Source organism: Lynx rufus, unplaced genomic scaffold, assembly GCF_022079265.1.
Source record: "Lynx rufus isolate CCGP_SWC_20201006 ecotype Redwood Valley unplaced genomic scaffold, mLynRuf1.p SCAF_5, whole genome shotgun sequence".
Lineage (NCBI taxonomy): Eukaryota > Metazoa > Chordata > Mammalia > Carnivora > Felidae > Lynx > Lynx rufus.
In genome coordinates, this window is record NW_025814867.1 from 13,587,105 (window position 1) to 13,614,929 (window position 27,825).

General features: G+C 38.6%; 1 protein-coding gene across 5 annotated transcripts in view; it reads right to left on the reverse strand.

Annotated features, from left to right (window-relative positions):
- The window catches only part of RBMS3 (RNA binding motif single stranded interacting protein 3), a 695,735-nt gene extending 668,165 nt beyond the window's left edge, over positions 1 to 27,570 (reverse strand). For all 5 annotated transcript variants that reach the window (XM_047100003.1, XM_047100000.1, XM_047100002.1 and 2 more), the window contains exon 1: positions 27,496 to 27,570. In XM_047100003.1, the coding sequence (XP_046955959.1) occupies positions 27,496 to 27,570 (75 nt within the window). The remainder of the gene's footprint in view (positions 1 to 27,495) is intronic.
- Between the last annotated feature and the right edge of the window lie 255 nt (positions 27,571 to 27,825).

Here is a 27,825-nt window from a genome sequence, read left to right on the forward strand (position 1 = left end):
TTTATCTAACGACAAAAACTCAGTGGAGAGAAAACACTAGTTAATGTACATAAGAAAAATAGAATAACACATGACCTTCAGAGCCATAAACATAAATAAACATGCCAGATGCTCTTCCTCCAAGTGCTACAAGACAGGTAAGATTTCCTTACATCCATTTACCCCAAGGAGTGCATCTTGAGTGATTTTCCCTCCAGCTTTAGCCTAATAACAATGAGGGAAGGTGTGGCTGGGGGGAATGACTCCTAGCTTTCCTTTGTTTCATGTTCCCAGGAAGAGAAAATCTTCCCACAAAACAAACAAATAAATCTTAATGTTAAAATGTTCACACACAAATATGGTTTATAGGCCTTTCATTCTTCACCATCATCTTTAGAATTTCATGAAAAATCAAAGGCTTTGAGAAAAATACAGAAGCTTAAAATCTTAGAGTTGAGGGCATTTGAGAATTTCAGTGGAAAGCATCCAATTCCACTGCATGCGTTTCCTGTGCATTTAGTAATAGTTTCCTCGGTTTCAAAATTCCTTAATTATTGGAACTATAAAGCATGAAGTTCTACTAGGAAGAAAAATTTGCCTTGCCTCTCCAGATGTGACCTCTCCCAGGCCCCCCTGGCTCGCTCACAGAAGATGACCTACTTTATTGAGATTAAAGTTTTCAGACATGATCCATTTCCACTTCATCCCAATGCAAAATTTATCTTTGTCCTCATCTGCCCTTTTTTTCCTCCTTTCTTGTAGGAAGAAACGGTTATGGATTAGGTTTTCTAAGGCCAATTGTCTCACCTGTGCCCTTGATCTGTTCAGTATCTGCCACCTGAACCCAGGATATATGTTTATGGCTTCCCTTGCCCACCTCCTAACAACTCCAATCCTTCACTGCTGCCTCTTCCTTGGACTGAGACCACATATACACTCAAGCCTCCCTACTTCAAAATCACCTTCCCTCAGTTATGTTATTCCACATTAGTATCTGCCCATCTCCTAATTTTCAACCTCAAACTTCTAGAAAGAGTGGCCCATACCAGTGCCTCTCGTTCCTCAGCTCCCACTACATTTCCAAAACCTGCTTCACCTGTCCTCCACCTGAAACTATTTTCGTGAAGGTCAACAATGACCTCAAGTTCCTAAGAGCCATGCATTTTTTTTCTCGGACTTCAAATACCTTAAAGTCTTTCCAGTGCATAAAATCACTAAATACTTCTCTGGTTTTGATATTTCATATTCCCTTTGCTATCATAATACTCATTTCTGTTTCTTCCATACCTCTGACCAATTCTTGTTCTTTCACTGACTGTCTCCTTAATATTCCCTAGGATTCTGTTCCTGATTTTTTTTTCTATCTCTACAATTTCCATTCTAATCTTGTGTCTTTCTTCTAAAAGTGATGCTGATCATTCCCAAATACTAGCAAAACGATGATACCCACAGTACCTACCTTATAAGGCTGTGGTAGAGATTTAATGAGTCAGTACAGTACAGTACAAAACCCTCAAAAAAGTGCTAGTATTTTCTGGTTTTGCTGGTTTTGATATCATTAAATCTGAATCTTTATTCCAGATCTTTATTGTGATCCCCTATACAAATCTCCAACAGATGTATAGGCAGCTACAGACCAACAAACACTTCCAAATTCAATTTCAAAATGTAACTCACTGTCACGTTCCCGCAGCTTTTACTTCCTCTTTCAGGTGAGGATGTCCCATCTTCAGTGTTATCGCAGAATGAAGCATTGGACACACCTTCGAAACCTCTCCGTCCTTAGCCTCATTAATCGAACTACCACCCAGTTTCTGCTAATGCTACCTCTACAATATTCTTTACTTTCAGTAAAATTTCCCAAACCCAGAAGTTCATGACGTGTTACCTCGGTTACTTCTATAACCTCGGACCTGACCTCCTCCTGCTTCCCAGCTCTGTCTTTAGTATCTCCACCCTAATCAATACTAAAATTAACTGTTCAAAACCACTGTCTAATTATATCACATATATGGAAGAAAAGATTATAGCTCATGATCTTCATGAAAAAATACCACAGTCGTTACCAAGGCATTCAAGGTGTTCTAGATTCCTGACCAAACTTTCTCATTTTTCTCCTCCCTATTTTCCACCACTATGTTCTATTTCTAGTGCATACTTTTCAACTGCAGACTTCTGACCAAACCATGCCTTCAGACATTGCCACACAATTCTATAGATTCTTTAAAATACATCTCAAATAACATGCCCTCCATGAAGATTTCACCAATGCTTCCAGATGGACAGACTCACTAATCTCTGGACCTGGTGGGTTTCTGTACCTACTGTAGGGCTAAACAGATCCTACATAATATACTCCTGTCTTAAATCCCTTCCTAAATTATATTCTGATGTCTTATTTAGTAATTCTTCCCCTTTATTCATTTAGTGTTGACTGAGTGCTTTCTATGTATCAGACATTAAGATAGACTCTAGAAATGCAATGGGAAAAGAACTCTTCTCCTCCAATAAGCCGGCCTTTTCGACTTAGCAGAGTGCTTGGTACATGGCAAGGAGTGAACACAAATGTGTAAAATGGAATTTTCCCTAACATCACAGGTGAAATAAAGGCACCATGAATTCAAACACTTCTCCAATTATCTATTACAAGTTAGAATTCTATCAGGAGATGAACTCAACATTTATCAGTTTTAAATATTCATTCCAGTTGCTAGAACATACAACCTCACAACTATAAAAAAAAAGTTTTATATGACTTAATAGTTTTAGAAAAGTGCTTTCACACAAAAACTTGGGCTTCCTATATATAGGCTTACATTTTTAAAACAGCAAAGGATCTGATAAATTTTGAGGAAACTGAAGTCAAAGGCAAAGTGTGAGTTGCAATTTTCTTGATTCACATAATTTACCTATTTCTGCACTTAATGACTTATCCATTCACTTATTGATTTAGTCATCTAACAGAGTGTATTTAATCTGTAACAGTAAATATATTATGTGAATGATAAGAGTACTCATCAACCAATTGTTGATTTGTATTCTTTTTCTATACTCCCAGAAATTACAGACAAACAACTAATTTACAAAAGCTTTTATCTTCTACATTAGTAGAATGAAACTACCGGATTATTGTAATGCTCTTCTTCCCCATAGAGGGCATGCTCCTCGTTCAGTTGTCTTAAAATCCCAAAACCAAAGAGCCATTGTCTACTTGTTTAGCACACTACATGTGGTTTCTTATCTGTTCTGCTCACGCTTCAACTTTGCACTGAATATCAGAGTCCCAAGGAATCACAAATAGTGCACTATGATGAGTCACCTAAATCCTCTCGGGTTTCCTTGCTCATTCCCAGCAAAGACCTGACCTCCAGAAAACCCTCTCCCGATATAGATCACCACCATCCTAGCACGCGAGGATGTAGGCCCTACTTTATAAATAGAGAATCCCATGCCTACTGGTTGTCACACCAGCTGTACAGGAATTACTCAAAATATGACTAATACGCATGTAATGATAATTGCTTCTACATGATGCAAAAATATTTATGCCGGAGAAAGCTTGACCTTCCTCCAATCCTCCACTTCTGATTTCCTCAGATAACCCACAATGCATTGATCATTTCTCTGACCAGTTGTAGAAAGGATACTAATGCAGTTGGGGGCATCTGGGAAGGGGAAGGGAGTGAAGATAGAAAGGAGAGGATGTGTCAAGGCTGCCTGTCTGATGAATGAGATGGAGAGAGTAAAGGCAGAACCAGCAGGCATTTTAAACAGGGTTTACAAATGTAACCGTAAATATGTTTTTCTAACTGAGTTTACTCACAATTGTATGTTGCTTTTTTCCTTCATTTAACAAATCAAACTAAAACGTGGCCTCTTGCTTTCCCCCCTTGACTATGTACTGTACAGGCGACAAAATGACTAAGACTCAATGAAGGACAATGAATGCCCTTTGATAAGCAACTGAACCAAAACCATACCCCAACAGGAGATTGCTTTTCCAATAAGCACTGGGGTGCAATTATGAAGGCGAGGGAGGATGTTTGCTGGACTGGCAAAATCAGATATCCACGCCATGCAAACTTCAAAGCGGAGCTTTGTAAAGGTCTAAGGGAAGAGCCAAGAAATAAGTGTCAAACAATATATGGGCAGAGGAGAGGCTGCGTATGTGTGTGTGTCATTGCTTCTTCGTGTGTCTTTTGAACAACTGATTAAAGCTCCCTGTTTGGTTGAGGTTCATGCTTCCTTCTGACTGCTCTGACTACTGAGCTCCAGCGGGACCCGAACTCTGGATCTCTACCTGTTACTGTTTTGATAAATTCCTTCAGATGCTTTTAAAATGAAGTGCAAAATTTCCCCCAAACAATTTCTTTTGAAAAACCACTTTACTTAAAGAGAACATGGGTAATTCATTTCAGGTCCCACCCATCCACTGGTAGAATGGAAATCCAGAGACAACTTTAAGGATCAAAGGTGAACACACTGTTTGATCTCATGCTCAGCTAAACTGCTGGTGCTTCCTGTAAAACTATGAGGATTTCAAGGCTGTGGCAGGCATAGCTAGCAATTACCAATGTCTTCCTGGTGACAAAAAGTGGGTGAAGCTGGCCCATGTATGTGAGGTAAGGGTATGCTGTTGTTATCAGAAACAAAGGAAGCATGATCTTGGTATATTCTGGCGCAGAAACTGGGAGAACAGAGCCAGATACAGAAATAATCCTGAGAGGCAGCTTGTTACTCACTCAACAAATATTTTTTGAGCACCTACTATGTGCCAAGCATTGTTCTGTGTTCTGGGGATACAGCAGAGAACAAGATAGGCCAGGTCACTGTTTTTGTATCATTACATTTTAAGAGGAAAGTCAGATAGTAAACAAATAAGAAAGAACACTATATAAATATCTATATCTCTATATCTAGATGTGTAAATCTAGAGATGTGGATATTTATTTATTTATCTCTATCCAGTAATGTTAAGAGCTCTGTGAATTGCAGGGAATTAAAACAAGGTGAAGCAATGGAACTCCACTGGGGGATGCTTTTCAACTGAGTGGGCAGCAAACACATTTAAGCTGGGATCTGAAAAATAAGAAGAAACCATTCATGGTAAGATTGGGCAGGATGAGAGGGGCGGATCGAGGCAAAGGCAACAGCTCTTGCCAAGGTCTTGGCATGTTGGAACAATAGAAACAAGGCCATTGTGGCTGGAATATGAGAGGGTGAGAGGGAGAGTGGTGGAGATGAGGTCATAGTTTGGGCAGGGGCCAAGTGGGTGGTGTGTAATAAGGGCAGTCTGTAAAGGGTGAGTTGAGATGATGTTTCAAGAAGCAGCCACTGAAGATGTGCATTAAGATAGTGGGAAAACCAAGACAGATAAGTCAGTGAAAAGGCAGATGTGGGAAGTTGGGGAGTGAGGTAAGGGAGGGTTTCAGGTTACTGGGCTATAGCAGAAGATTAGATTTCAGTTAGGAGGAAGAGGATGGATACGGACATTGCTAAGGATCCAGGACCTTACCATGAAACAGCAGAGAGTGCCCAGGGACCAGTAATGTTGGGCAGGGCAAATGACTAGTTGGTGAGCAGGGGTAAGGGGCAAGATCTATAAAGACTTGGGAGCAACATGGCCGTCTAGAGGTGGCCTTGCAGGGAGTGCCAGGGCATTGCCAGTGCTCATAATCAGATTTCCACAACTCGTACTTGGATGGCTAATTTATTTCTGGGATCTTCCAAGTCGTGAGCTAGAGCTGTAATAGCCCTCTTACATTTCTCAAGATTGGGGTAGACCTTTGACTACCGGATTGTGATCTCAGCGGCTCCAACTGCAAAAAGTTGAAGGAGGCAGAGGCACGGCTAAAAAGTGGGGAATCCAGACATATTCTCCTAGTTATAAAAAAGTTGTTTTTTTTTTTTTAATTTTGATTCCAGTACGGTTAACACACAGTGTTTCAGGCATACAATATAGTGTTTCAGTGATTCTATACATTACTCAGTGTTCATCATGATAATCCCAACCATCCATTTCACCCATTCCCCACCACCTCCCCTCTGGTAACCATTGATTTGTTTTAAATTCATCTTTGCTTACACTCTTACCACCCATTCTAAATATCAGTTTAATTTATAACATACTCCTTAAGATTCACTGCCAATACTCAAGTATATACCAAGCCCTGTATATCAGGCAAGTTGCATACATTTTTCCCTAACTCTTGCAACCAACTCTTTTAGAGAAGAAATAACTAAACCCCAAAAATGACAGTAAATTATTAGAGTCAAGTTTTTATAATCATTTTTTTCCCATTATATCAGACAATACATAAAAGCAAACAAATGTCGAGAGTTCCCTATGAAAAGGAATAAAAACTTTCTTGATTCCCTTTTGTTAATTAATGAATATTCGAGTGTGTGTTTTCAAATGTATGGCTCCCATGCAATAGGTCCACAATCTATTCAACCTTATTTAGCGCTCTGATAAATATTTTCCCTCTGATATGTTCTTAAGAATATATTCACGTCAACAGGATTTACTCTTTGAGGTTTTTAGCACCAGGTGTCATCCTGTGCTACAAAGGTTAAAAAGAGAAATTCAATGAAAGGGAAGTTCACTTTTAAAGTTAAGCAAAACAGACAGGTTTTATAATGCAGATATACATTTCTTAAATTGAACTAAGAAAGGGTCCTAGAGGTTAAGGCTTGATGGATCCTCACTCTAACATTAGCACCTGAACCCAGGGGCAAGCACCACACTTCAGACTAAGATCACAAAGGAGAAACACCCCACCAGGCTGTGAAATATTTCTGAACAGTGAACCTAGCCTTTTGAATCATGTCAATTGCCAGGTTCAAGAGACAGTCTGATTCCAATGGAAGGTTATGGCCTCAACTTCACAATGAAAGGTCTGGCCCTGATGATTTCAAAGTTCCTTTCGGTTCTATACAATTCTCTAGTTCTGTTTCCTAGTGAATGAGCAAATGAACAGCAGGTAAAATGCTCAGAAAAGCAGATGTGTCTCCATTTAGGCAGGGACATTGGCTGTTTACAGGACCCACCATTTGACTGTCTTGGTGGGTTTATGGTGGTCCGTGTTGTTCCCCCAGCTCTGCAGATTCAAGAACTGGGCTTTCTCAGCACACAGGGACATGATCAGTATCCTGGAAAGAGACTCTACCTAACCAACCCACATAAGGATACACGAGAAGGCTAATTTATCAATAGACAACAGATAGTCTTATGATTAACATGTTCACATTTTGCAGAAATAAAAATACAAGAAGTTTGCTAATAAAAATGCCAATTAAAAAAAGGGGGGAAATGGACAGAAAAAAGGAGTCTCCAGACCAGCATGAGGTATGATGAAGAATCCCAATCACGTAGCAAGAGATCCCTTGTCTACTGGCAACCAAGTTTGTTTTTCAGGATTCAAAGTTCCTCTCCCTTGAACAGGGGAGCTCACAACTGATACTTCTTTTCTCTCTTTCCTTCCTTTCTTCCTTCCTTTTTCTTCCTTTTATTTTACACATTCTTTCTTTACAGCACTTGAAAAATCACCAATTAAATTAGCTATTCATATACTCATGGAATATATTGTTTTTCAGCATGTACTGTTAAAATCAGTGAATTTTCAGTCTCCTAAGGCAAGCTAATTTCTCTTTTTGCCACAATCCGGGGACAATACACTCTGTTCCCCTTGAAGTCTTTTCCCACCACTATCACAAAAGTCCGACACCAGTCTCAAAAGAGGTAAGCCACAAAAACAATTTTAATTATTTAAATTACACGCAAATTAAAATCTAGATAAATGGCTATGTAGTAGACAGCAATAATCAAAAAAGCCACCATCACTAAATTCCAATGGAGTACTTGGTGATGTAGTTGGATGCGTCTTTGTGTAAAGAGCCTCATGGAAAATGAAAACGGCCTTAAAGTCATGTTTCCTAGAACAGTATTATTTAACCTGGGCTTTGCAGATGGGTCGTATCAGCATTCCTGTGGAGATCATAAGAAATATTTCTTGGGCCCCACCCCAAACCTATTGAGACAGAACCTCAAAACAATACAAACAAAAACCAAACAAACAAAAGAAGACAACATAAATCAGTGTCTTAACAAGTCCTCCAGAGGATTCTTACACATGCTAACGTTTGAGAACCAGCGCCCTAAAATACAGCTCAGGGAAGAAACCCCGTATTAAATAATCAATTGGTCAAACAAATAAACACACATACATACATACATAAATGGAAATCAATCGTAGAAACAAGCACAGAAACAAATGAAACATATCCAACAGTCTCACTCTTTCTAAGTAAATCTTTGCAAAAATGGGACCACACAAAAGGGTCACTGGGACAAAACAGGAAGTGTGTGGCACAGGGAAATTACATGAAAGGATAAAATGACACCTGGAAAAGACAACTTCAGACCTCAAGATAGGTTAAGTTTCTGTGAGCCCAGTACTATAAACTCTCTGAGCTTTGTCAGTCAAATATTCTTGCTAGCAACTAATTCTTTTCTTCACACTTGAAAGAGCCCCATCATGCCGAAGATGGTCTTAAACCGTAAGTAGGAAACACAGGGCACAGACAGGATGGGAGAACGCAGCTCTCTCTCTGTCATCCCCCTCCACAATGATGCTTTGTCCTCACTCTGGGGGACCTCATCCACACTTACCACTCCAAATGTCACCTTCATGTAGATGACACTTCAATGTGTTTGCCATAGGATTCACATCTTGCTTTACTTCTTTCTCCTTGCCTAAAGCACATCTTCATAGGGGTGTCCCACTGTCACCTCAAAGGTATCATATTTGAAACAAGATCGTCATCATTATCTTCAGAGGATTCTCAGACACCTTTCTCTGGTCTTAATGCCATCTACACCACACTGGCCTTTCTCTGGTCCCTGTTGTTCTCTGCTTTCCTGTCTATGCCCACTCTGGGTTAGCTCGACTTCCTAAATGTAACCTTCCTGCTGCACGGCATCTTGCAAAATACTAGTAATCAATTCAAAGCATTCCCAGCTCCTTTACGTTAGTTCCCTCTCAATTAAACAGTTTTCCGTGGCTTTCTTCTACTAACTGCATCAAGATCCTTACTTGTTGGCTTGGTTTCCTCTTAATACATTATTATTACTTCTTGGAAACAACTGAGTTTCTAGTGTTAATTACTTGCAATGATCATCGGTTCATATTCAAAAGCATTTAAAAATGCTTCTAACCTGGGTGGCTCAGTTGATTAAGCGTCTGCCTTTGGCTTAGGTCATGATCTCATGGCTCATGGGTTCAAGCCCCGCGTTGGGCTCCGTGCTGACAGCTCAGAGCCTGGAGCCTGCTTCAGATTCTGTGTGTCCCTCTCTCTCTGCCCCCTGCCCCCACCCAACTCATGTTCTGTCTCTCTCTCAAAAATAAACAAACACTTTAAAAAATACAGAACTACCTTTATAAAAAATTTTTTTTAATAAAAATGCTTATAACTCTAAAATCCAGAAAAACCCTTTCCTTTGTTGTTTCTAGGAACAAATAAACACAGACACACATGTGCCTACACATGCACACATATGTACACACAGATTTTAAAGATAGGTTTGGAACCATATTATAACACTTTCATAGTTTTTAAAACCTAACAATATGTCATTTCCTCTAGTCAATATATCCATATTCATTGATTCCATGGCTGCACAGTGGTTCTTTGTAAATACATAACACCATTTATGGAATGCACTCCCTATTGATGGACATTTAGATTGCTTACAATCTGCTCTATTAAAAGCAGCCCTGTAATAAGCACCTTTGTGCATATATACTTTGAGCAGGCATTTCTGTAATTAGACTTGCTGTATAATAGGGCATGTACATATTTAAGGCCTTTGATCCATTATGCCAAACTGAGGCCTAAACTCTCCTTATCTGTTACTATTTCCCTAGTTATGACAGTGTGTGGGAATGGCTGCCTCCCTATACCTCTATCTACCCTGGTTGTTAGAATATATTTAACTTTTAAAAAATCTAGCTGGTGAAAATAATATCTCACTGTAATTTTAACCCTCATATCTTTGATCATTAGTGACATACTTTTGGATGTTTGATAGCTAGTTCTATTTCTTTACTTACGAATTTTTATCCCTTTTATTATGGGAGTCCTTTCCTTTTTTTTTTTTTTCTTATTCAGTAAGTAGTAGGAGCATATTTTATTTTAGAGAATCAAACCTTTGCAATATAATGCAGCAAACCTTTTTCTACCAGAGTATTTATTTGCTCATTATCGTACATTATGGTAGGGTTTTTCTCGTTGAAAATGTGTAAATACTTCTCTAGTCAAAATGCAGGAATCTCCTAAAAACAAAAACGAAGTTTCAATCTGTCATTATTTTCACTTAAGGTTTATGCCTTTGGAATGAAGTGTATGAAACCACTCCCTGTACAATGATTAAATAATTATTCCCTTTTTTTCTTTCCTGACCTCTTAAGGCCTTTCTGTAAGGCTATTATATACTCTGGCTATCTTAACTGTTTCCTCTCAAACTCTCTGTTCCAGCTAAGTCTGTCTGCCCACTATCCTGCCTCCCCTCAATTCCAACAGCATGCCTGTGTTACATTCCTACCTTATTCCAGCAGGAATCCCTCCCATCCTTCCCCAACTTTAACCAATATGCCATACGTCCAATTCCTTTGTCTACTTCAAGACTGACCCAAGACTCTCTTCTTCCTTCATGGCTCTTCCTGCCCAAACAGCTCTCATCTTTTCTTTTCACTGTGAGTCAATGTCACACAATTTAGCATTTAATTTTTCCCTCTGTGCCATGTGTCTCCTCTGTTTCCTCAAATAAATTAACTTCTGAAGAGCAAGAATAACATTATAACCTCGTTCTGTCTTGTCCAGACCACCCTATACAGGGCCAACCCAAGAAATAGCTCCATGAACACGATGCATTGATATATTTTATTTCCCATTCTGAAATTCCAAGTTCCAAATCCCTTCTTAATAACTCTAGGATATGAAACAAATGAACACAGAACTGGACTGCAAGATATTGTCATTCAACAACGCACACTGAAAAATCTTATTTCCCTCTTTTACAAAACTCCTTCAGACGGAAAATACACAAAGGTATAGGAGAAAGCAAATGTACTCAGTTACATTTGTACTCAAATGTACAAATATACTCTGGTTTTTTGCCTAAGTCAATGTTGACATGAAAGTAAACATGTGAATAAGTAAGAAGCAAGCAAATACTTTACAGAAAAAAAAAAAAAGCCAAACACCTTGAGGAGAATTTCACTCTTATATTTTTTCCCTAGTTTTATGTCAGTGCCTTTGGAACTGAAAGTGAAATGTTATTTTGAAATTAAAAAGTAAAAAAAGAAAACTGTAAGAGAAACATAGATAAGTATGGAGTAGGTTTCATTATACTTTCCTGAAAATGATAAAATCAGTTAAAGGATGTTTAGAGAGTGAAGCCATCTGTTCTTTCCTCAGTAAATATCGAGTAGCACTGACGATGTGAAAATCATTGTGGTCGGACCAGAAAGGTCCTACCAGAATTATTTTCTCTGGTAGCTAGTGAGATATACTGAAGGCAAGAAAAAAATGGTTTAAGCTCCAGAGAGTGTCTATCAGTGTTATTAGAGTTTAGGAAATGGAGCAGCGACTTCCATGTAGTTAATTGATATTACTTATTGAGCACTTACTGTATGCCAAACAAGGGTCGAGGGTCACAGAGCTTGAAGACCTTTGAGATGGCCCTTGGTTTTTGAGCATGAAGAGCACGGTAAGCGTGGCCATTGGAGTTAGAAGGAGATTAACACAGGGGTAATCTTTAAGGTTAGTAATGCTACACGTGAACAAGTTTGAAAGATATTTGAAAATTCAATGTCGGCTCGAGAAAGTAAAACAAAACTCAGTCCTTCCATTCCCCAATGAATACTCTTGAAAATTATCTAGATAAAACCCAATACCACACCCAGAACCAGTGCTGACCTCACCGAAAGCATTTTTAAATATGAGGCTTAGCTCTAGGGAAGCAAGAGCTGACACTATGAAAGCTGGCTGTCAGAAAATAACACCCCATTCCCTCCTCTAATTTAGTTACTTTAGGGGACAAAAGGCACCCTGGGAACTTAAATGAGGAAAGTGCAAGTATTGTGAAATACAGCGATGTAAAAACCAGACAATTCCCCAATAGATTCATCTCAGACTGCGGGGTGAGTTTTCTACAGAGCGCCGAGACAGGCTTGCATTGCTTTCCAAAATAAAACGACAATAAAAAAAGAAAAATTCATGTAAGAAGTCTGAGAAATATTGGAAGCGGAGCTCTCTACACGATTTCAATCCAGCTGATTGCAGAGATGGATGCCAGAGAAACACAATGGAAGTGCAAAGAAATGTTTCAATGAATAGCATTGATCTGAGCTATCGCAAGGATTCGTCCTCCATTATCCTCATGCATCAAGTCAATTCCGGGCCTTTCAGTCACCCTCTCCTTACCATTATCACTAATAACAATCGCTTGGCGTTAATGGTTCTTATTTATATTTTACCATCTTCATAATACGTTAATATATTGGCATTCTTTCCAGAACACTGAAACACATTACTAGTAGTCTAATATTGATCGTCAAGACATCTTATCAAATAACTAAATATTCCTGTGATGGGAAGAAATGGCAGGAAACTGAAATGTGAAAAGGTAAGGAAACCCTGGGGAAATGGCATTAAAACAAGTTCGAGAATAAAAGCACTGGCCTTCCAGAACTTAGTCTTTTCACCTGACCAAAGTGCTGCTGTCATTTCTGATCATTAAATTCTTTTTCTAGACTTTTTAAAAATGCTCTACTTGCACCAAATCTAGATGAAGTATGGTACACTGTTGATTTTCAAGCCTGGTGAAAAATGGTGAGAATTCTATTTGTAAAATGGGAAAATGCTAAATTGGCTCTGGCATACTGAACCATAAGCTCCCTATCCCACCTCGCATACACCAAAGTAAAAGAAAAAAGTCATCCTTGCATGACTTTTTTCATGTTTAGGAAAATTCCAAGTTTCCAAAGAAGTACACGAAACTTGGCCATCAAACTCTGAAAGGTGTACTTAGTTCTATGAAATGTGAGTATGTGGAAGAGAATTAAGTATTAGAAATATGTGCCCTTGATCTAACTTTTCCGGTGGAAAGCACAAATAGTGAAGCTGTATGGTCTACTGACTTCTAGACAGATTTTGGTCAGTAAGTATTTCTAGATAAGTCCAGCATAGCATCTTCTATAGGTGAACTTTTGTTTTATTCTTTCTTTTGCCATATTTTGACTTTAATTAAAATTGATACTGGAAGTAAGAAACAGGACAAGTACAGGGGAAAATAAAATAAAATCAGATTTCACCTAGATTGATTAGATTTTTCCACAGTCACTTTTTCCAGCTCAATTAACGTACCATGACATTTCCCCTATGGTCAAGTAGCACCAAACAAGTCCAACACATAAGGGCTATCACAAAATACAGTTTGCAGTATTCCCAAGATAATAATGCAAAAAGAAAAATCCTGATGCCCAAACCCTTGGGGAAAATATTTACTCTAGGACAAAAATGCCTCAGTGGGATTCCAATCAAATAGGAAGATTTGGGCTGCTTAAAGCTGTTGTTGTCTGCGGTTGTTCCTTCAACTTAGAATATGAGGCGGCAAAGAAAATTAGCCTGAAACACAAGCACAGCCCACAAAAAAAGACAATGGCTGAGAAGCACTGAAATGGTAGCCCTGCTGATCCCAGGCACCTGTTGGGATCCCAATTCTGGTGTCACAAGGAAAATAAGACATTTCTGCTTCTGCAGAACAGTGAGACATTCCCTTCCAGCTCAGACCTCAGTCAGGAAGACCATCTTCCCACCAAAAGGAGATTATAACCCTTATCACCAAAACACAAAGGGGCAGGCTGGTCTTGCAGAATGCAGGGTCTTTGGTTTAGGAATCCAAGCAGAGAGGGTAATCCTTGTGTAAGAGGAAACTCATCAAGACATTTTCTTAGTCTTCAGAAGATCATTGATTCCATCTTCAAAATTCAAATGAGTACCTTGTACATATACTATAGCATTCTTCATAATGACAAAACAGTGGCAAAAAAAAAATCACGCCCATCAATGAGTATCGCATGCATAATATGTGGTGCAAAAAAAAAAAAAAAGATGTATATCTAATGACTCAGTGAATATGTCACAAAGTATACAATTCATTCAGAAAAGAAGTAAAATAACCTGTTAGGTATCATCTCATGTATCACAGATATGATTGTATGTTTGCACGGACATAAAGAATGCCATAGAAGGACCCGTGTGATTTTCTTATCAATATTGGTTATGTCTGAGAGTTCTGACAGAATGATGTGTTGTGCTGAAAGAGATTACTAACATTCATTTGACATTTTGAATGGTTTCATTAGATGAAATGAGTAGGATTACCTTGCAAGAGAAAAATTTACCAGGTGTGGAGGAATTACATATATAGAAACTATATTTTGCGAAAATGGTAATAAGAACATTGATGCAAGAAAAAAGAAAAAAAAACACGTAACAAACAGAGAGAATCAGGGCAACTAGGAAAAATCAAGAGGCGTCCAAACCAAAAACACAGTTTGTTCCCTTAACCACAACTAGGTTACTGTTCTCATACATTCCTTGGTGAGAAAGGCTTTGAAGTCTTCATCAAAATCCTATCTTATATCATCTATCATTACTTTAGACATATCTTTATGCCTCCTTAGTTAATTGTACAGGGAAGGTATATAGAGTCCTCTTTCCAAAGTAGGAATTTTGGCATTCTTGTCTGATCTTCAAAGTGGTCTTTTCAAGTTTTGAGTGAAAAAAAATCCATGTCAGCATTGTTGTGGACCATTATGTGGCATGGATAGATGATGTATGGCTAATAGACTCAAGATCCCCTGAATAGTAAAGCGGACAAAGAAGGAGAAGGGCATAACACTCCATCCATCTCCTATCCCCTTGAGCTAAGTTCACCTCCTCATATGTCCAACTTTCTGCCAACCCAAGAGAGGAAGCCGCATACACAAGCTGATATTTTTGGCAACTGCTCAGGAATGGCCTCTCTTACTCCCTCCAAACCACCATCACTACCATTTAGTCCTGACCTACTTGCTTACTCTCATCCCCAAGTTCCAAATACTAGCTACTCAGACTGCCTTTGAAATCCACTCGGCCCCTCCCTGCATTGGCACATACTCGGATGCTCTTGCCAGCATCTTGGAATGCACGCTGTGGCAGTTTTCCTGTGCCTTTTTTTTTTTTTTTAATTCTTCTTCTCCCCCCCTCCCTTCTTTCTTTCTTTCTTTCTTTCTCTCTTTCTTTCTTTCTTTCTTTCTTTCTTTCTTTCTTTCTTTCTTTCTTTCTTTCTTTCTTTCTTTTCTCCTTCTTCTCCCCCCTCCCTTCTCCTTTCCTTTTTTCTTCTTTTCTTTTTCTATTGCAGTTTCTGGCTTAGCTCACCTCTGCTATCGTAGTGTGTCCCATGAGCTAGAAATGTAAACCAACTCCAGCCAACAGTCCTAGGGTGCCTAGCCTGGTGGCCCACTTGTTTCGTGGGGTGGGGGTGAGGCAGGTGAGGCAGGGAGAGATTGCATCAATTTGTATATGTCAAGAAAGATGCTTTAACAAGACTTACTTCTGATACGCAAAATGCCTTTGACACAAAGCATCACTGAGATAAAGAGCAACTCTGGTTTTCAGCAATGAACTAATTCACAAGACATAGATGAACACATTCTGAAAACCTTTCATTATGAACTCAGTCTGCACTGCATTATGCACTCAGTGGCACTCTATTGGCCACTGCAGGACACTCACAGATGAAGACCCCATGGCCCTAGTCCACAGGGGTTCAAGACTAATCCTGACACAGATATGAGGAGTACAGGTGTATTCAAAACGCCAAAAATAAATTTATGACCAAGCACAGAAGGAAGAAAGTCAAAACCCATTCCCATTCTACCTTGCAAAGAAATGAGGTGGGGGGAATCAAGAACTAAAAACAGTAAGAGGGACAGGAAGCTAAGTGAACAGGAAGGAGGATATAGAAGTTTAGCAGCTAAAGGCAAGGAGGCTAAGAAGGGAAATAAATTCATAGCTGAAAACCTGAGATAGGAGGAGAAAACTGAGCAGGAATGGGCAAGTGGGAAAGAAGCTGAGGTACAGAAAGAAAAGAATTAGTTCCCCAGGAGGGACAGTCTGGGAAAGGCAGGGAAACGTAGACAACTTAACGTGCAAGCAAGGTCACATCAGACAGCCATCCTAAATGGAACAGGGATGGGGATGTGAGGCAAATGAACTTGGCAGAAAAGATGGCCTATGAGTAATAAGAATAGCTAATCTTTCTTGGACCTCAATTGCCCTAAACCCCTCAGTGACCATGTTGAAACCCAGACTCTCTTTTCACCAGGACCCAGGATTCTAACATATGCATGTGCTGAGAGTATTGCACACACATTCTCAGTTCAACTCCTCTGTGGATCTCTGGGTCATTCATGGCCCACAAACAGCACTCCTGTCTGGTGAGTACTTTGCACTGTGTGGTCCTCATGCCAATACAAGTTTTCTGGTGTTACCATTTATGCTGTTTCTCCTCCTCTCAAAGCCAGATCCTTTCCACACTGAACAATGTATATTAGGAGCTTCACTCATGATTGTATTTTCAAGTATGGATGGATGTCAGAGGAACATTTTATATATATAAATGCCTAAATATGTGTTAAATTTTGACTCCAAAGACTTTCTGAAAAATACTCCTGTTTCCAATCAAAAACATTAATAAAGCTTTTATCCAGGTTCTGAGAACTAGTGATGGGAAGTCAGAACAAATAAAGCAAGTGCTTGGAGGTTACTGAATGCCTCAACATGCAAAACCCAAACAAAACACTAAGTTTGCCCTCATAAGCATTGATTTTTTTTTCTACAAGACACCAAAAGCCTCAACTATATGACTCTTCCATATCAAGTTCTATCTTCACATTACAGTTTTCCCTAACGATGGTTCTTTGATTTGTAAACTGTATTTTCCTTGCCAAAGAGTTCTTATTGTTTGCCTTTGTAAAGGAAAACATATGGTCAAATTCCAGAAATTTGAAACGTAGAATAAGATCTTAGCCTTTCTAATTTCTGTTTCTTCTTTTCTTTGTTTTCTCTTTCTTGGGGCCTCTCATAAATCACTAGTTAAATTAAAATCTCAGAACTGCCATTTTTTTTTCCACCATACTATTGACAGCCTTATCACTGAAAGCTTTGAAGATCATTAGAAATCCCACAGTATAAACAATTATTAAGAAATTATTTGGGGGGGAAATTAGAATCAATTGATCAATAAGATTTCTAAAAGATGCTATCAAAAATAACAGGAAAAAGAGGGTGGGTATCTAACTTGTATAATATATTATCAATATACCTCAGATCATGGGAAGATAGAGTTCTCTTGAAAGAAATGGAAATTATCAGTTACCTGTACTTCAGTGAGACTTGTCTCTTTTTTACTACCAACTAGCAGAAAAGAAAAAAAAGATATGGAAAGAACACATATATGTCACCTTGAGACCACTTTGCCTCTCCACATTCCCCCTGGTCATTCAGCCTCAGTGAAAAATCAGAACCATTGAAATAATCCTTAAAGTTTCCAGAAGTGTGTGAGTGTGTTATATGTGAGAGAGCTAAATCAAAACTGATTCCTTGAATCTGCTAATGAAATTCAGTGAGATCTAGCCAGAGAGCTGGGAAGAAAAATTGAGTAATTAGGTAGAGAATCCAAACATCAGGTGATCATGAGAATTCTCCCTGGAAGATTGGGGAAGGGAATGAATTTTTAGGTACGAGTGTATGTGTGAAGTTAGAGAAAGAAAAAAAAAAAAAATCCTTCTCAAGTTGGGAGAAAATGATCATGCCCTGGGCCTGGGATCCTGAGTGTCTTGTATCACTGGGACAAGAATGAATATGAAGGAAGCTATCACGTGAGGCTCAGGGCTGAAGTATCTTCAGTGTGCCCAACACCAGTGCACGTAATGATAGATCTGGTTGGAGGGTGCACACATGTAGATACATATGTTCTGTAAAAAGTACATGGATTCCATAGGGCTAAGAGGGACCTTTGCACACCAAGACAACAACTATGGACCCTGAGAAACAGGAGGAGGTGGAAGTTTTAATACACACAGCAAAACCATGACCCAATTTCCAGACAGAGGAATTTAGAAAGATTATGCCATAAAGTACATATTATGCCATTGATTTGCCTCCTGCCTGTACCCTTAAGCTGGAAGCCCAGGGAAACACCTGTTACATCCAAGCTCTATTTCTTTCCAATTGGTAAACAGTTCCACCAATTGCACAATGAAAAAAATTCTGTGAACCTGGCACCCAGATCTGGAACTCTCGGCTGTCCTTGCTGCCAAAGGTCAAACCAATGTGTCTACTTTTGACATATTTTAGCCAAAGAATGTTAATGACATTTTCCGATACACTGTGCTGTTCTACCACGTGTCCCGCCCCGGAAATTTGGGATTACTAAAATACAGAGATATCTTAAATGCCAAAAGGCCACGATAGGTAGAGACATGGCCAGCTTTTCAGGCTTTCTGACCACTGTAGGGACCCACAAAAACACTGACAAGATGAAAAAAATGCATCACCTCCAAACTAAAAAGAAAACTATGAAACCAAAGTAATAAACATTTGTTTACATATCAACAAAATACAAGTCACTGTCAACTCTATTCATGGTTCCACTTAGTCCTTTGATAATCTTTGTACTCAAGAAAATCTGCATGTTAGATGCATACTCCTGTATGACAGATGCCAGCCACAATTTCGCAGGCGAGATAAATCCATTTACTTGATGGGGAATATTAGTGCCCTTTAATATGTCTGTTAAGTTTGTGAGATGGGGGCTTCTAGGACTGTCCAGAAAATATGAGAGTTTTAAAATGACCTTTCACCTTTCCCATTGTTAAAGGAAGCCACTAAACTTGGAGAGAAATTCTTCCGTGGTCATTGACCTATCCCTTCTGATTTTTTTCCTTTATCTTTTTCCAGCCTATTAACGAAGTTAAACACGAAAACCAGAATAAGGCGGGAAGGGAAAACTCGCTATTGTTATGATGAAATCAAGTTGTCCTAACAGATAAATAAGGAAGTCTGAAGGCAGTGGTTAATCTTTTGGAATAAATTTTAAAAAGAACATCAGAATTTTATTATTTTCAGAATTCCTTGTCTTAAATTGAAACACGATATCTTAATTTCTAATGGTTCAAGTCTGAATTGTCACGGACAGCAACAGACAAGAGGCCTAGGGGCTGAAAGCCAAGACCAAGGATAATTCAGGAGCCGTCACAACCCTTCAAGAGACTAGCGCCAAGTTAAAAAACAAACAAACAAACAAACAAAAAACTGTGTTTTTCTCATCTCCTGAGAAGAAAGTAAACATCACAGGTATATCGTATGTTTTTTTGTATGATACACTAGAAAACAATCTCTGAAATTTTATTCCAAGCGTTGTACACAATCCTTCAAATACTTCATCTACTCGAAATTACTTGGGAGTATAAAAGTATATTTGCTTGAGTGTTAAGTTAGCTTAGCATAAGCGATATTCAGGGTGCCACTGTCCAGTTTGTGTGAGTGGTAAGTTTTAAAAGGGGCAACTGAGAGTTTACAAGACACTGATAATAGTTTCAGCTATGACTCACATACATAAGAAAAGCCTTCAAGGTATCTTAACCAGTTCCAGAAACCCAGATAGTTAGCATTCTGTTTTCCATTTTCCTTTTCATTAAATCATCATCAATCAGCAATATGACTAAGATAAATAGACAGCAGTACATGAGATAAAAATAGAAAGACTTCTCAAAAATCCTCCTTAAATTCTATGCATGATCCATATTCAGCTTGAAAACTATCAGCTAAGACTGAAACAACCAAAAGATCATATCTAGCATATAAAGTGTGATGTACAACAATTTCTTAACAGTACAATATAATGATAGGAAAGCTAATTCTGGAACAAATTAAAAATCAGTACCCCAAACCATTACTACTGATATTTAGAATATAGTAAGATTTGTTTGTTTCTTCCATTGTGCCTTACTTTCCACACAACAGGACAGGACATTATAAGGGTTGCCTTGACTATATATGCATTGAAGTCTATTTTTTCTATTTGGTTATCACTCATAAAAACAAAATTCGAGGTTCTACAAACTTTCATGAATGCATCTAACAGGGACTTTTTTGAGAATAAGAAGGGCACCTGGCAAGGAAAAGAGGAAAGGATAACGGTCTTGCTTCTGTGTCCTGAAGATGTTACTCCTTTCCTCATATAATACCATACGCTATAGTTACTATAGTATTTATTTCCCATGCTTTAAAGGGTACTATTCAGAAATTCAGGGATTTGAAGGATTTGCAAACTCCAGTCAAAATAGTGTTTCATCTATCGATTTGTCATTTCCACATTGACACTAGCTCCTGGTTTCATTCATAAAACTAGGGGTATCAGGACTTTAATGAGGCAATCCTACTGCCTTCATTACCCCAACTGGTTAGGCCAAACATATGCCTAACCATTCAGTTCTTATACAACCTGCAGAGAGGAAGTTAAATGAGGAAAAGTAAAGCATCACACTGTCACCATCAAGGCTTTGGACAAGCTCTAATTTTACCCAAAGGAGAAAACTTTAACCACCACAACAAAGACGGCAACGGCCATGATAAAATGATGCCTGTCATTCTGTCCCACCCCTGGGAATTGCTCTCCACCCACTCCCAGGTGATGGATGTGTTTCTCTGGGTGCACTGGGTTTAGATGTGGCAAAGGATGCAGACAGTTAAATTCATCAAATCACCAAAGTCGGCAAAGCAGCATTTGATCTGCTCTGGAGAAAGCAATGGGGGGCTGAACAAAAACTCACCAATGGCACAAAACCAAGGTCATCTCCCAGTACCACGAATGCATCAAAGCAGGCTCATTTATCTCAAAAGTGAGAGTCACAAATGCTAAGCCTGGAAGAGATCTTAGAGAACCTGACCTAGAAACCAACTCGTTGACACACAATTCAGAGAATTCCCTCCCTCCAAAACCAAAACAAAACCAGAATCCATGTCTTATCATTTATTATCCATATTCTTGAAATTTGTTACCCATTAGACATCGATGTTCTGAATTACAAAACTTTATCCGTATAGCTGATTCCACATGGTATATACTTCCTGACCAATAAATCTATATGAAAAAAAACCAAACATTTAAAATGTGAACAAATTCTCGGCCTATATATATCAACATGAAAAACAAAACCAAACAGAATCCAAGTTACCTCTCTCAACCCTTCTTTTTTTTTTTCCTTTTCCAAGTTGCTTTCTAGTGTCTGAAATCTGAAAAATGGGCACCCCTATACACTTTTTCAAGGACCTGAAAACAATGACTTACTAATAAATCTTTTATTAGTATTAGTATCCTATAGATTTACAACTCTAATAAACTCACGATTATCATTTTCATGAATAGTTTTTGTTTTTGTTTTTTTTCCAAAAACTCGGAAGTAAAACATCCCATAAAAAACAGACCCAAAAGTTGTGTCTCTTTGTGTAATTATGCTCTTTTTCACACAGGCCACAGAAGAGCAATATGCATCGAAAACCAAATATCCTATTTTCAAATATCTTAAAAAAAGAATCACACTGTTATCTATTTTGCTCTTTCTAAGTTACTGGTCCTTGTTACCCATCTTCAGGGATAAACAGCCTGAAAATTTTCTTACAATAGTTCCACAGATTAAAGTAGCAAAAAACAAAACAAAAAAAACAAAAAACAAACAAACAAAAACAAAAAAAAAGCAGGAGAAAAACAGTTGACGGTTTCAAAACAGAAACGAGAAATTTCGCTTTGGCTCTTTGAATGCGGTGCTCCTTGGGAGTCATGATGCCCCTTCCAATGGCACTGGTTACAGACCCTTCAGTAAATATGGGTTTTCCAATTAAATGGCACTCTATATTTAAAAACTGGTATCATATGTCTGTCTCCATCTTCAGAAAGTGTATGTTTCAATCCTGTCCAAGGCAGTTCTAGCATTTTTCCCACTACTGCAAAGACCAGCATCGCGTATCCTCGACACAGGTATTACGACACACAAGTACACTGTTGCCCTTGTAGTTTCATCTGCTCTCTTGCTGTGCAAAAGCTATAGCATAGAAAAGTCTATTCTCACATGCTTTTGATATTACACTATTTAATCACATACAGCTGTGGCTTATGAGACTGTTACAAAACACAATTTTAATGTAGTACTCGAAGCCAATTTTGGATAAACATCAACCATTTACTCTGAATAAGAAGTCCGACACTAAAAAGATTTTCTCTTAAAGGAAAAGACTGGTTTTCTTAGAATTTGGCATGGGCATAATTGTGACGGAGCCCTCTCTCTGCCAAAAAGACTGATAATGTCAAAAAGGATTGTGTAAAAATCATATTAGTGCAAAAAATGAAGCTTTCCAGAATTCCTGGAGCCAGAAGGACCTGAGATGAACTTACATCCTCCTTCCCTTCTTTTGCCTCCCTCCCTGCAAATCACCCCTACCTCCAACCCTCTAATAGATTTAATTACTTCATAGAAATAATGTTGAGTTTTAATTCTATTATTGAGAGAAAGCAAGAGCAAACTGCATTACAAAGATACTGTTAGAACAAATTTACATGTTTCCTTTGAATTTGGCATGATTCTGAAGAAAGAAAACACATGAACTTTTTACATATTTCCTCCATCTAAGTAGGCACTCAACTTAGTGAAACAATGACTATATTATAGAAAAGACAAACCCAATGATAATAAAAAGGGGGGGGAGTAAAGAAAACAAAACAACTAGAAAGGGAAAGTGACCCCCTATAACTATTTTTCTCTTACTTAAAACCAATTAAAATTGTATACATTCTAAAGAGAGACAAGATTTATCATAGTTTCATATTACCACCTTACCCCCCCCCCCCTTGAAGCAAAAGAAATATTTGGAGTTGTACCTAAAAATTCTCTTGCTGGAAGATTTTTAGAAAACCAGTTTTGTATGTTTCAGGCTTTCAAAGGAAAACAGAACTTGGGAGTTTTCAAGGCTGTTTTAAAACTGGCAAGTTACCAACTCTGGCTATCAATGCAAATCTGAGGCAGGAAGTACTAAGGAAATTCTAAACTCATTCCCTCCCTCTGCAAGATTTTCTACATTTTCATGTGCAAGAAGTATGTTAAGGGGTTGTTCTGTTTTGCTTTTGAAGGATTTGTACGTTTACATCCTTTGCCCCTAGGAGCCTCTCTCTTCCTTCACCTCCTCCTTAGTCCTTTGTGTTTCAAGTGTTTGCTCTTTCTATGGCACAATCAGTTGGGCTCTAGCGAGACTTTGAGAGATGGGCAGCTGTCCAGGCTGCAGATGGTTAGAAACTCAGCCTGAAATCGGTGTGCAGTTGATGAATTACTCCTTACACCTGACCCCAACTTCACACCATGCTCTGAATACAATCTGAGTACCACCAGCCAGGAAAAACCCTATAGGGTCCCACAGTCTGAACCCATCTCTGTAAGATCTTCAGGGGGAGTGGACGGCCAAAGAAGGAAAAGCAGTGGGCTGATGGAAAAGCAGCGTGAGTAGAAACTGTGCCCTGGATTGATAGAAATGTCGTGACCTGGTCAGGGGAAGGAAACAGAAGGAAGGACAAGCTTGCTGTGGGTGCCTGGACGAAGTTTAAAGTTTTGGAAGGATGACCCAAGTTTTCGAAGCATCATTTATGAGAGAAATACCTATTTCTCAGCTGCAAAATATTAGTTCGCCAGGCTGTGACCATGTTTCACTCTTTTTACTTTTCCTAGTTTGACTAAGCTGTTTTGCCAAGAAACCACCCCAAAGTACCTCAAATTCAGATTGAAATTCACCCTGGCTCTCACAATGCAAAAGCAACAGGTTAGCTACTTTGAATGGGCTAGTACAAAATTACTGAGAAATATTAGGTTACAACTCAGTCAAACATCATTATAGACATTATCATTAAGCTCATGAACCGTTTTTTGGTCCCCGTTCTCTAAAATCTGCTTATTATTCTGGGTGGCCTTCAAACAGCAAATTTATCTTGATGAAGATTTTTTTTTAATCCAGTTATGTCTCTTATATAAATATTACAACATGTCACCAAGATTTCTTCTTTACTGCTTAACCAAAACCAACGTTTCTTTTTGAAATTGGTTCTTTCGAGAGGAAAAGAAAAATGGCCCAAAGAAAATTGACAAATGACAACTTTGAACGTGAGGTCTTGGAGAGTAAGCATTCTGGAACAACACTGCTGCAAGGCATAGCTAGCCACCAGTTAGTCACTGGTTTTCATTTAACTTACAGGTACATTTTTCTCATCTATTGTTTTAAGCATTTAGAAAATTATTCAAAGGGAGAAAAGCATAAATGTCTTACTATTATTATTATATTTTATTTTTAAGCAACAAAGTTAATGGATTGGTTCTAATTTGATTGGAAATAAGAGGAGCAGAGAAGGCAGGGAAGCGTCCCAAGTTTTTCTAAAACTTTAATTGCATTTGAGGAAGCAGAAACATTTCCATTTATTTAAAAATCCTACTTTCATTTTGTTTTATCATAATAAAACAGCAGCTGTATCCAATACACACACTGAAGTAAAAGAAAAGGTTCAGTATTTTGCACTTTCTGAATGAATACAATAAATAGTGAACCTTTCAGTTCTGTAACGATCCCATAAAGATTCTCCAACCCAAAATAATGTCAGTAAACAGCTTTTGTTGATTAGTTGAAAACACCTGAATTTAGACAACAGCTTAAATTATGATGTCACCAGAACATGACTTTTATTGTCAACCACAGAATTCTATTTTTATCAACCATGAGTATTCTTTATATACCAGCATCATTTTAAACAGCTATAATTTCAAAAATGGATTATAACTATAACCCAAGGCTGGAAGGACAGTAGAATCTATGAATTCCACCTGGGCTTACCAAATAAACATGAGCAGCATGTATTTCCTTCAAAAGTATTATAGATTAAATTTTAAGATATAAGCATAAAACAAGCCAAAAATATGATACTGAAATAACCTAGTTGTGTTCATGTTACACGGGGGCATGATGGTACTTTATTACATAGTGTTCATGCTGTCAGGAAGCCCCCACATTTGAAAATATGATTGACCCTTCTTCCCATCCCCTGTGCGCCCACGTTTCAAACCAGGGCACGTTTTCACATCTTCAGCTTCCAGGAATGTTATTAATGTCTGTCATTTCAGAGCCACCGTAACAGCATTCGACAACTTCACAGCACTGTCGAAATTTTACAACATAATAATCAATATGAACTACCAGGATAGCCAAAGGAGCTGATCTTATATTCCCTACCACCCTGATCTGATTACCCAAATATCAGCTCAGGTCACCTAATGGATCTAGCTTCTTTAAAAATGTTCCAGAAGTTGATGGCTTTGACTAGCTTGAAAGTAACAAGATCCAGATGCCGCCTGTCTACACAACACTAAACTACACAGGACCCCAAAACAGATTGTTTTTAATTCCCTCTGTATTTTTTAGGCTCTCTTTTTTTCTGTCACTTCACTTTTCCTCTTTATCCTAATCTCTCTCTCTCCTTCTCTCCCTCCTTCTCTCTCTCTCTCAAACACACACACACACACACACACACACACACACACACACACACACACTTCCCATCAGTGTAGCTCATCTAGCATCCTGTCCTTAATATAATACGCACATTATTTCCTGATGGTAATAAGTTAAAAGAAATCTCAAGCAGGAAAGCAATTATTTCATTATTCCATTCATTTTTATCTGAAGTTTCTTTTCTGAATATACTTCATAGAAAAAAAAAAGACCCAAAAAGAAAGCATGAATTTTGAAACATTTGGAAAAATTTAGCCAAATGAGTAAAAGGGATGGAATGTCCGATATTTTTCATGGAACCCTTGAGTTTGTTGTTTTTGTTTCTTTGGGGGATGAGAAATGACTATAAATTTCCTTTTTTTTTTTTTTTAACTTGTCCTTGCTTTGCCATTTCCTTAAGGAAGGCAGGCAAGCATTCTCTACCCAATCCCCCAAAGAGTTAAATCTCAAGGCACTGGAGCAGGAGGGCTGGTCTATTTAAGCAGCAGCAGCACAAACTAAATGCTCACAAAGGCAAAAAGCAATGTGAGTCGACCTTGGAGGGGCAGGGCGAGTCATAGAGCGATTGAAAAAGAAAGGAAAAAAGCAACAATTTTTAATGTAATTCTGAAAGTCTGCTGCCTGGTCTGGTTTACAAATAGGCATTGTTTGATGAGACAGAATAAATAAGAGCTAACTACAGCATGAATTACCAAACACTAATCACATCATCGAGTCCTAGTGACAGCACAGATCACTCAGGCACGCCTTGTTCACTCTCGGCATATTTATTTATTAAGAAGACAGCGGAGTCTGGCTAATGCAATACAAAATAATATCATCCATATAGAAATATAACCCATGCGTTCAAAGTGGTAACTACACCAACATCCCCCCCACCCCAGTCAAGTCCAATTTAATTGACAAATTGGAGCAGTGATTTCACACCTGAGAGTCTTTCATGTCTGAAGTGCAGGATAAAGTTCACGGCTGGCACTGCCCACTGCTTCGTTACGTGGGCTTGCCACTGGCCCCGTAATGATCATTTGAGCACACACATAAAGATTCAAGTATTTAACCAATTCACGTCCAATTATCATCAGTTACATTGCATCCCGTTTCAAGACCCAGGCCTCCTGATGGTAGCCAGCACAGAAAAACAGAGCTTCTAAAAGTAAAGAACACCTATGGTAAAGCTCCAAAATTCAGTCTCTAGCATCTTGCTCATCCTCGATATAAAATAAAATATGTAAGGCAAATAAAACACACACACACACAGACACACACACACAAAACACACCCAAACAAACTCTAAAGGACTTTAGTCAGCTGTACTATACCTTCCCACACCCTTCTTTCATTTTATACTCAGCGATTAAAAGTTTGAGTTGCCCCCACCCTGGTGTGTCCTATCCAGTGGGAAAAACCCTTTTAGAGCCACAAACAAAGAACAGCTCACCAGAAAAGCCCCTGAAATTGTATTCTTGTGCCTGATAATCACTGTTACGATCTCCTTTCTAACAACCCTGTCCATCTGCAAAGGACTTTACTACGGATATCAGGAACATTTTCATGTTGCCAAATAACAACAAAAGAACACGAGCGAAACTATTATCTCTCCTAAAAGAGAAAGCCACAATCCCGGGCTTGCTTTCTTCTTATATTCTCCTCTGCCTCATTAACTCCCTTGGTATGTTACTAATTTCAAAGAAGCAGGAAGAGGTGATGGGGAAGGGGAGGTAAATAATAATTCACATGCCTGTCTATTTCCCATCCCAAGTGCAAAAGGATACCACACTGATTGCCAGACTGTGGGTCGAGCCATACCTTGGTTTGGAGATAGTGAGGATAGTAGTAAGTGTACTGGGGGTACATTTGTGGCTGATCCAGGCGTTTGCCCATGTAGCTGGAATCTTTATCTCCGAGGCAGGGAACTGGATGACAGGGTATAGTGCCCCAGGCCGAGCTTCCTCTTAAACCACTATTCCTGACAGTCTCGATGACTGATGAGGCTTCAGAAATCCCTCGTCTTCCACCACTCGCTAGTTCCAACACAGCAAGAATTTAAAAAAGAAACACACCAAAAAAAAAAAAAAAAAAAAAAAGGAGGGGTATCGGTAGGAAAAAAGACCAACAGACACAGCCTCCCCAGATCTT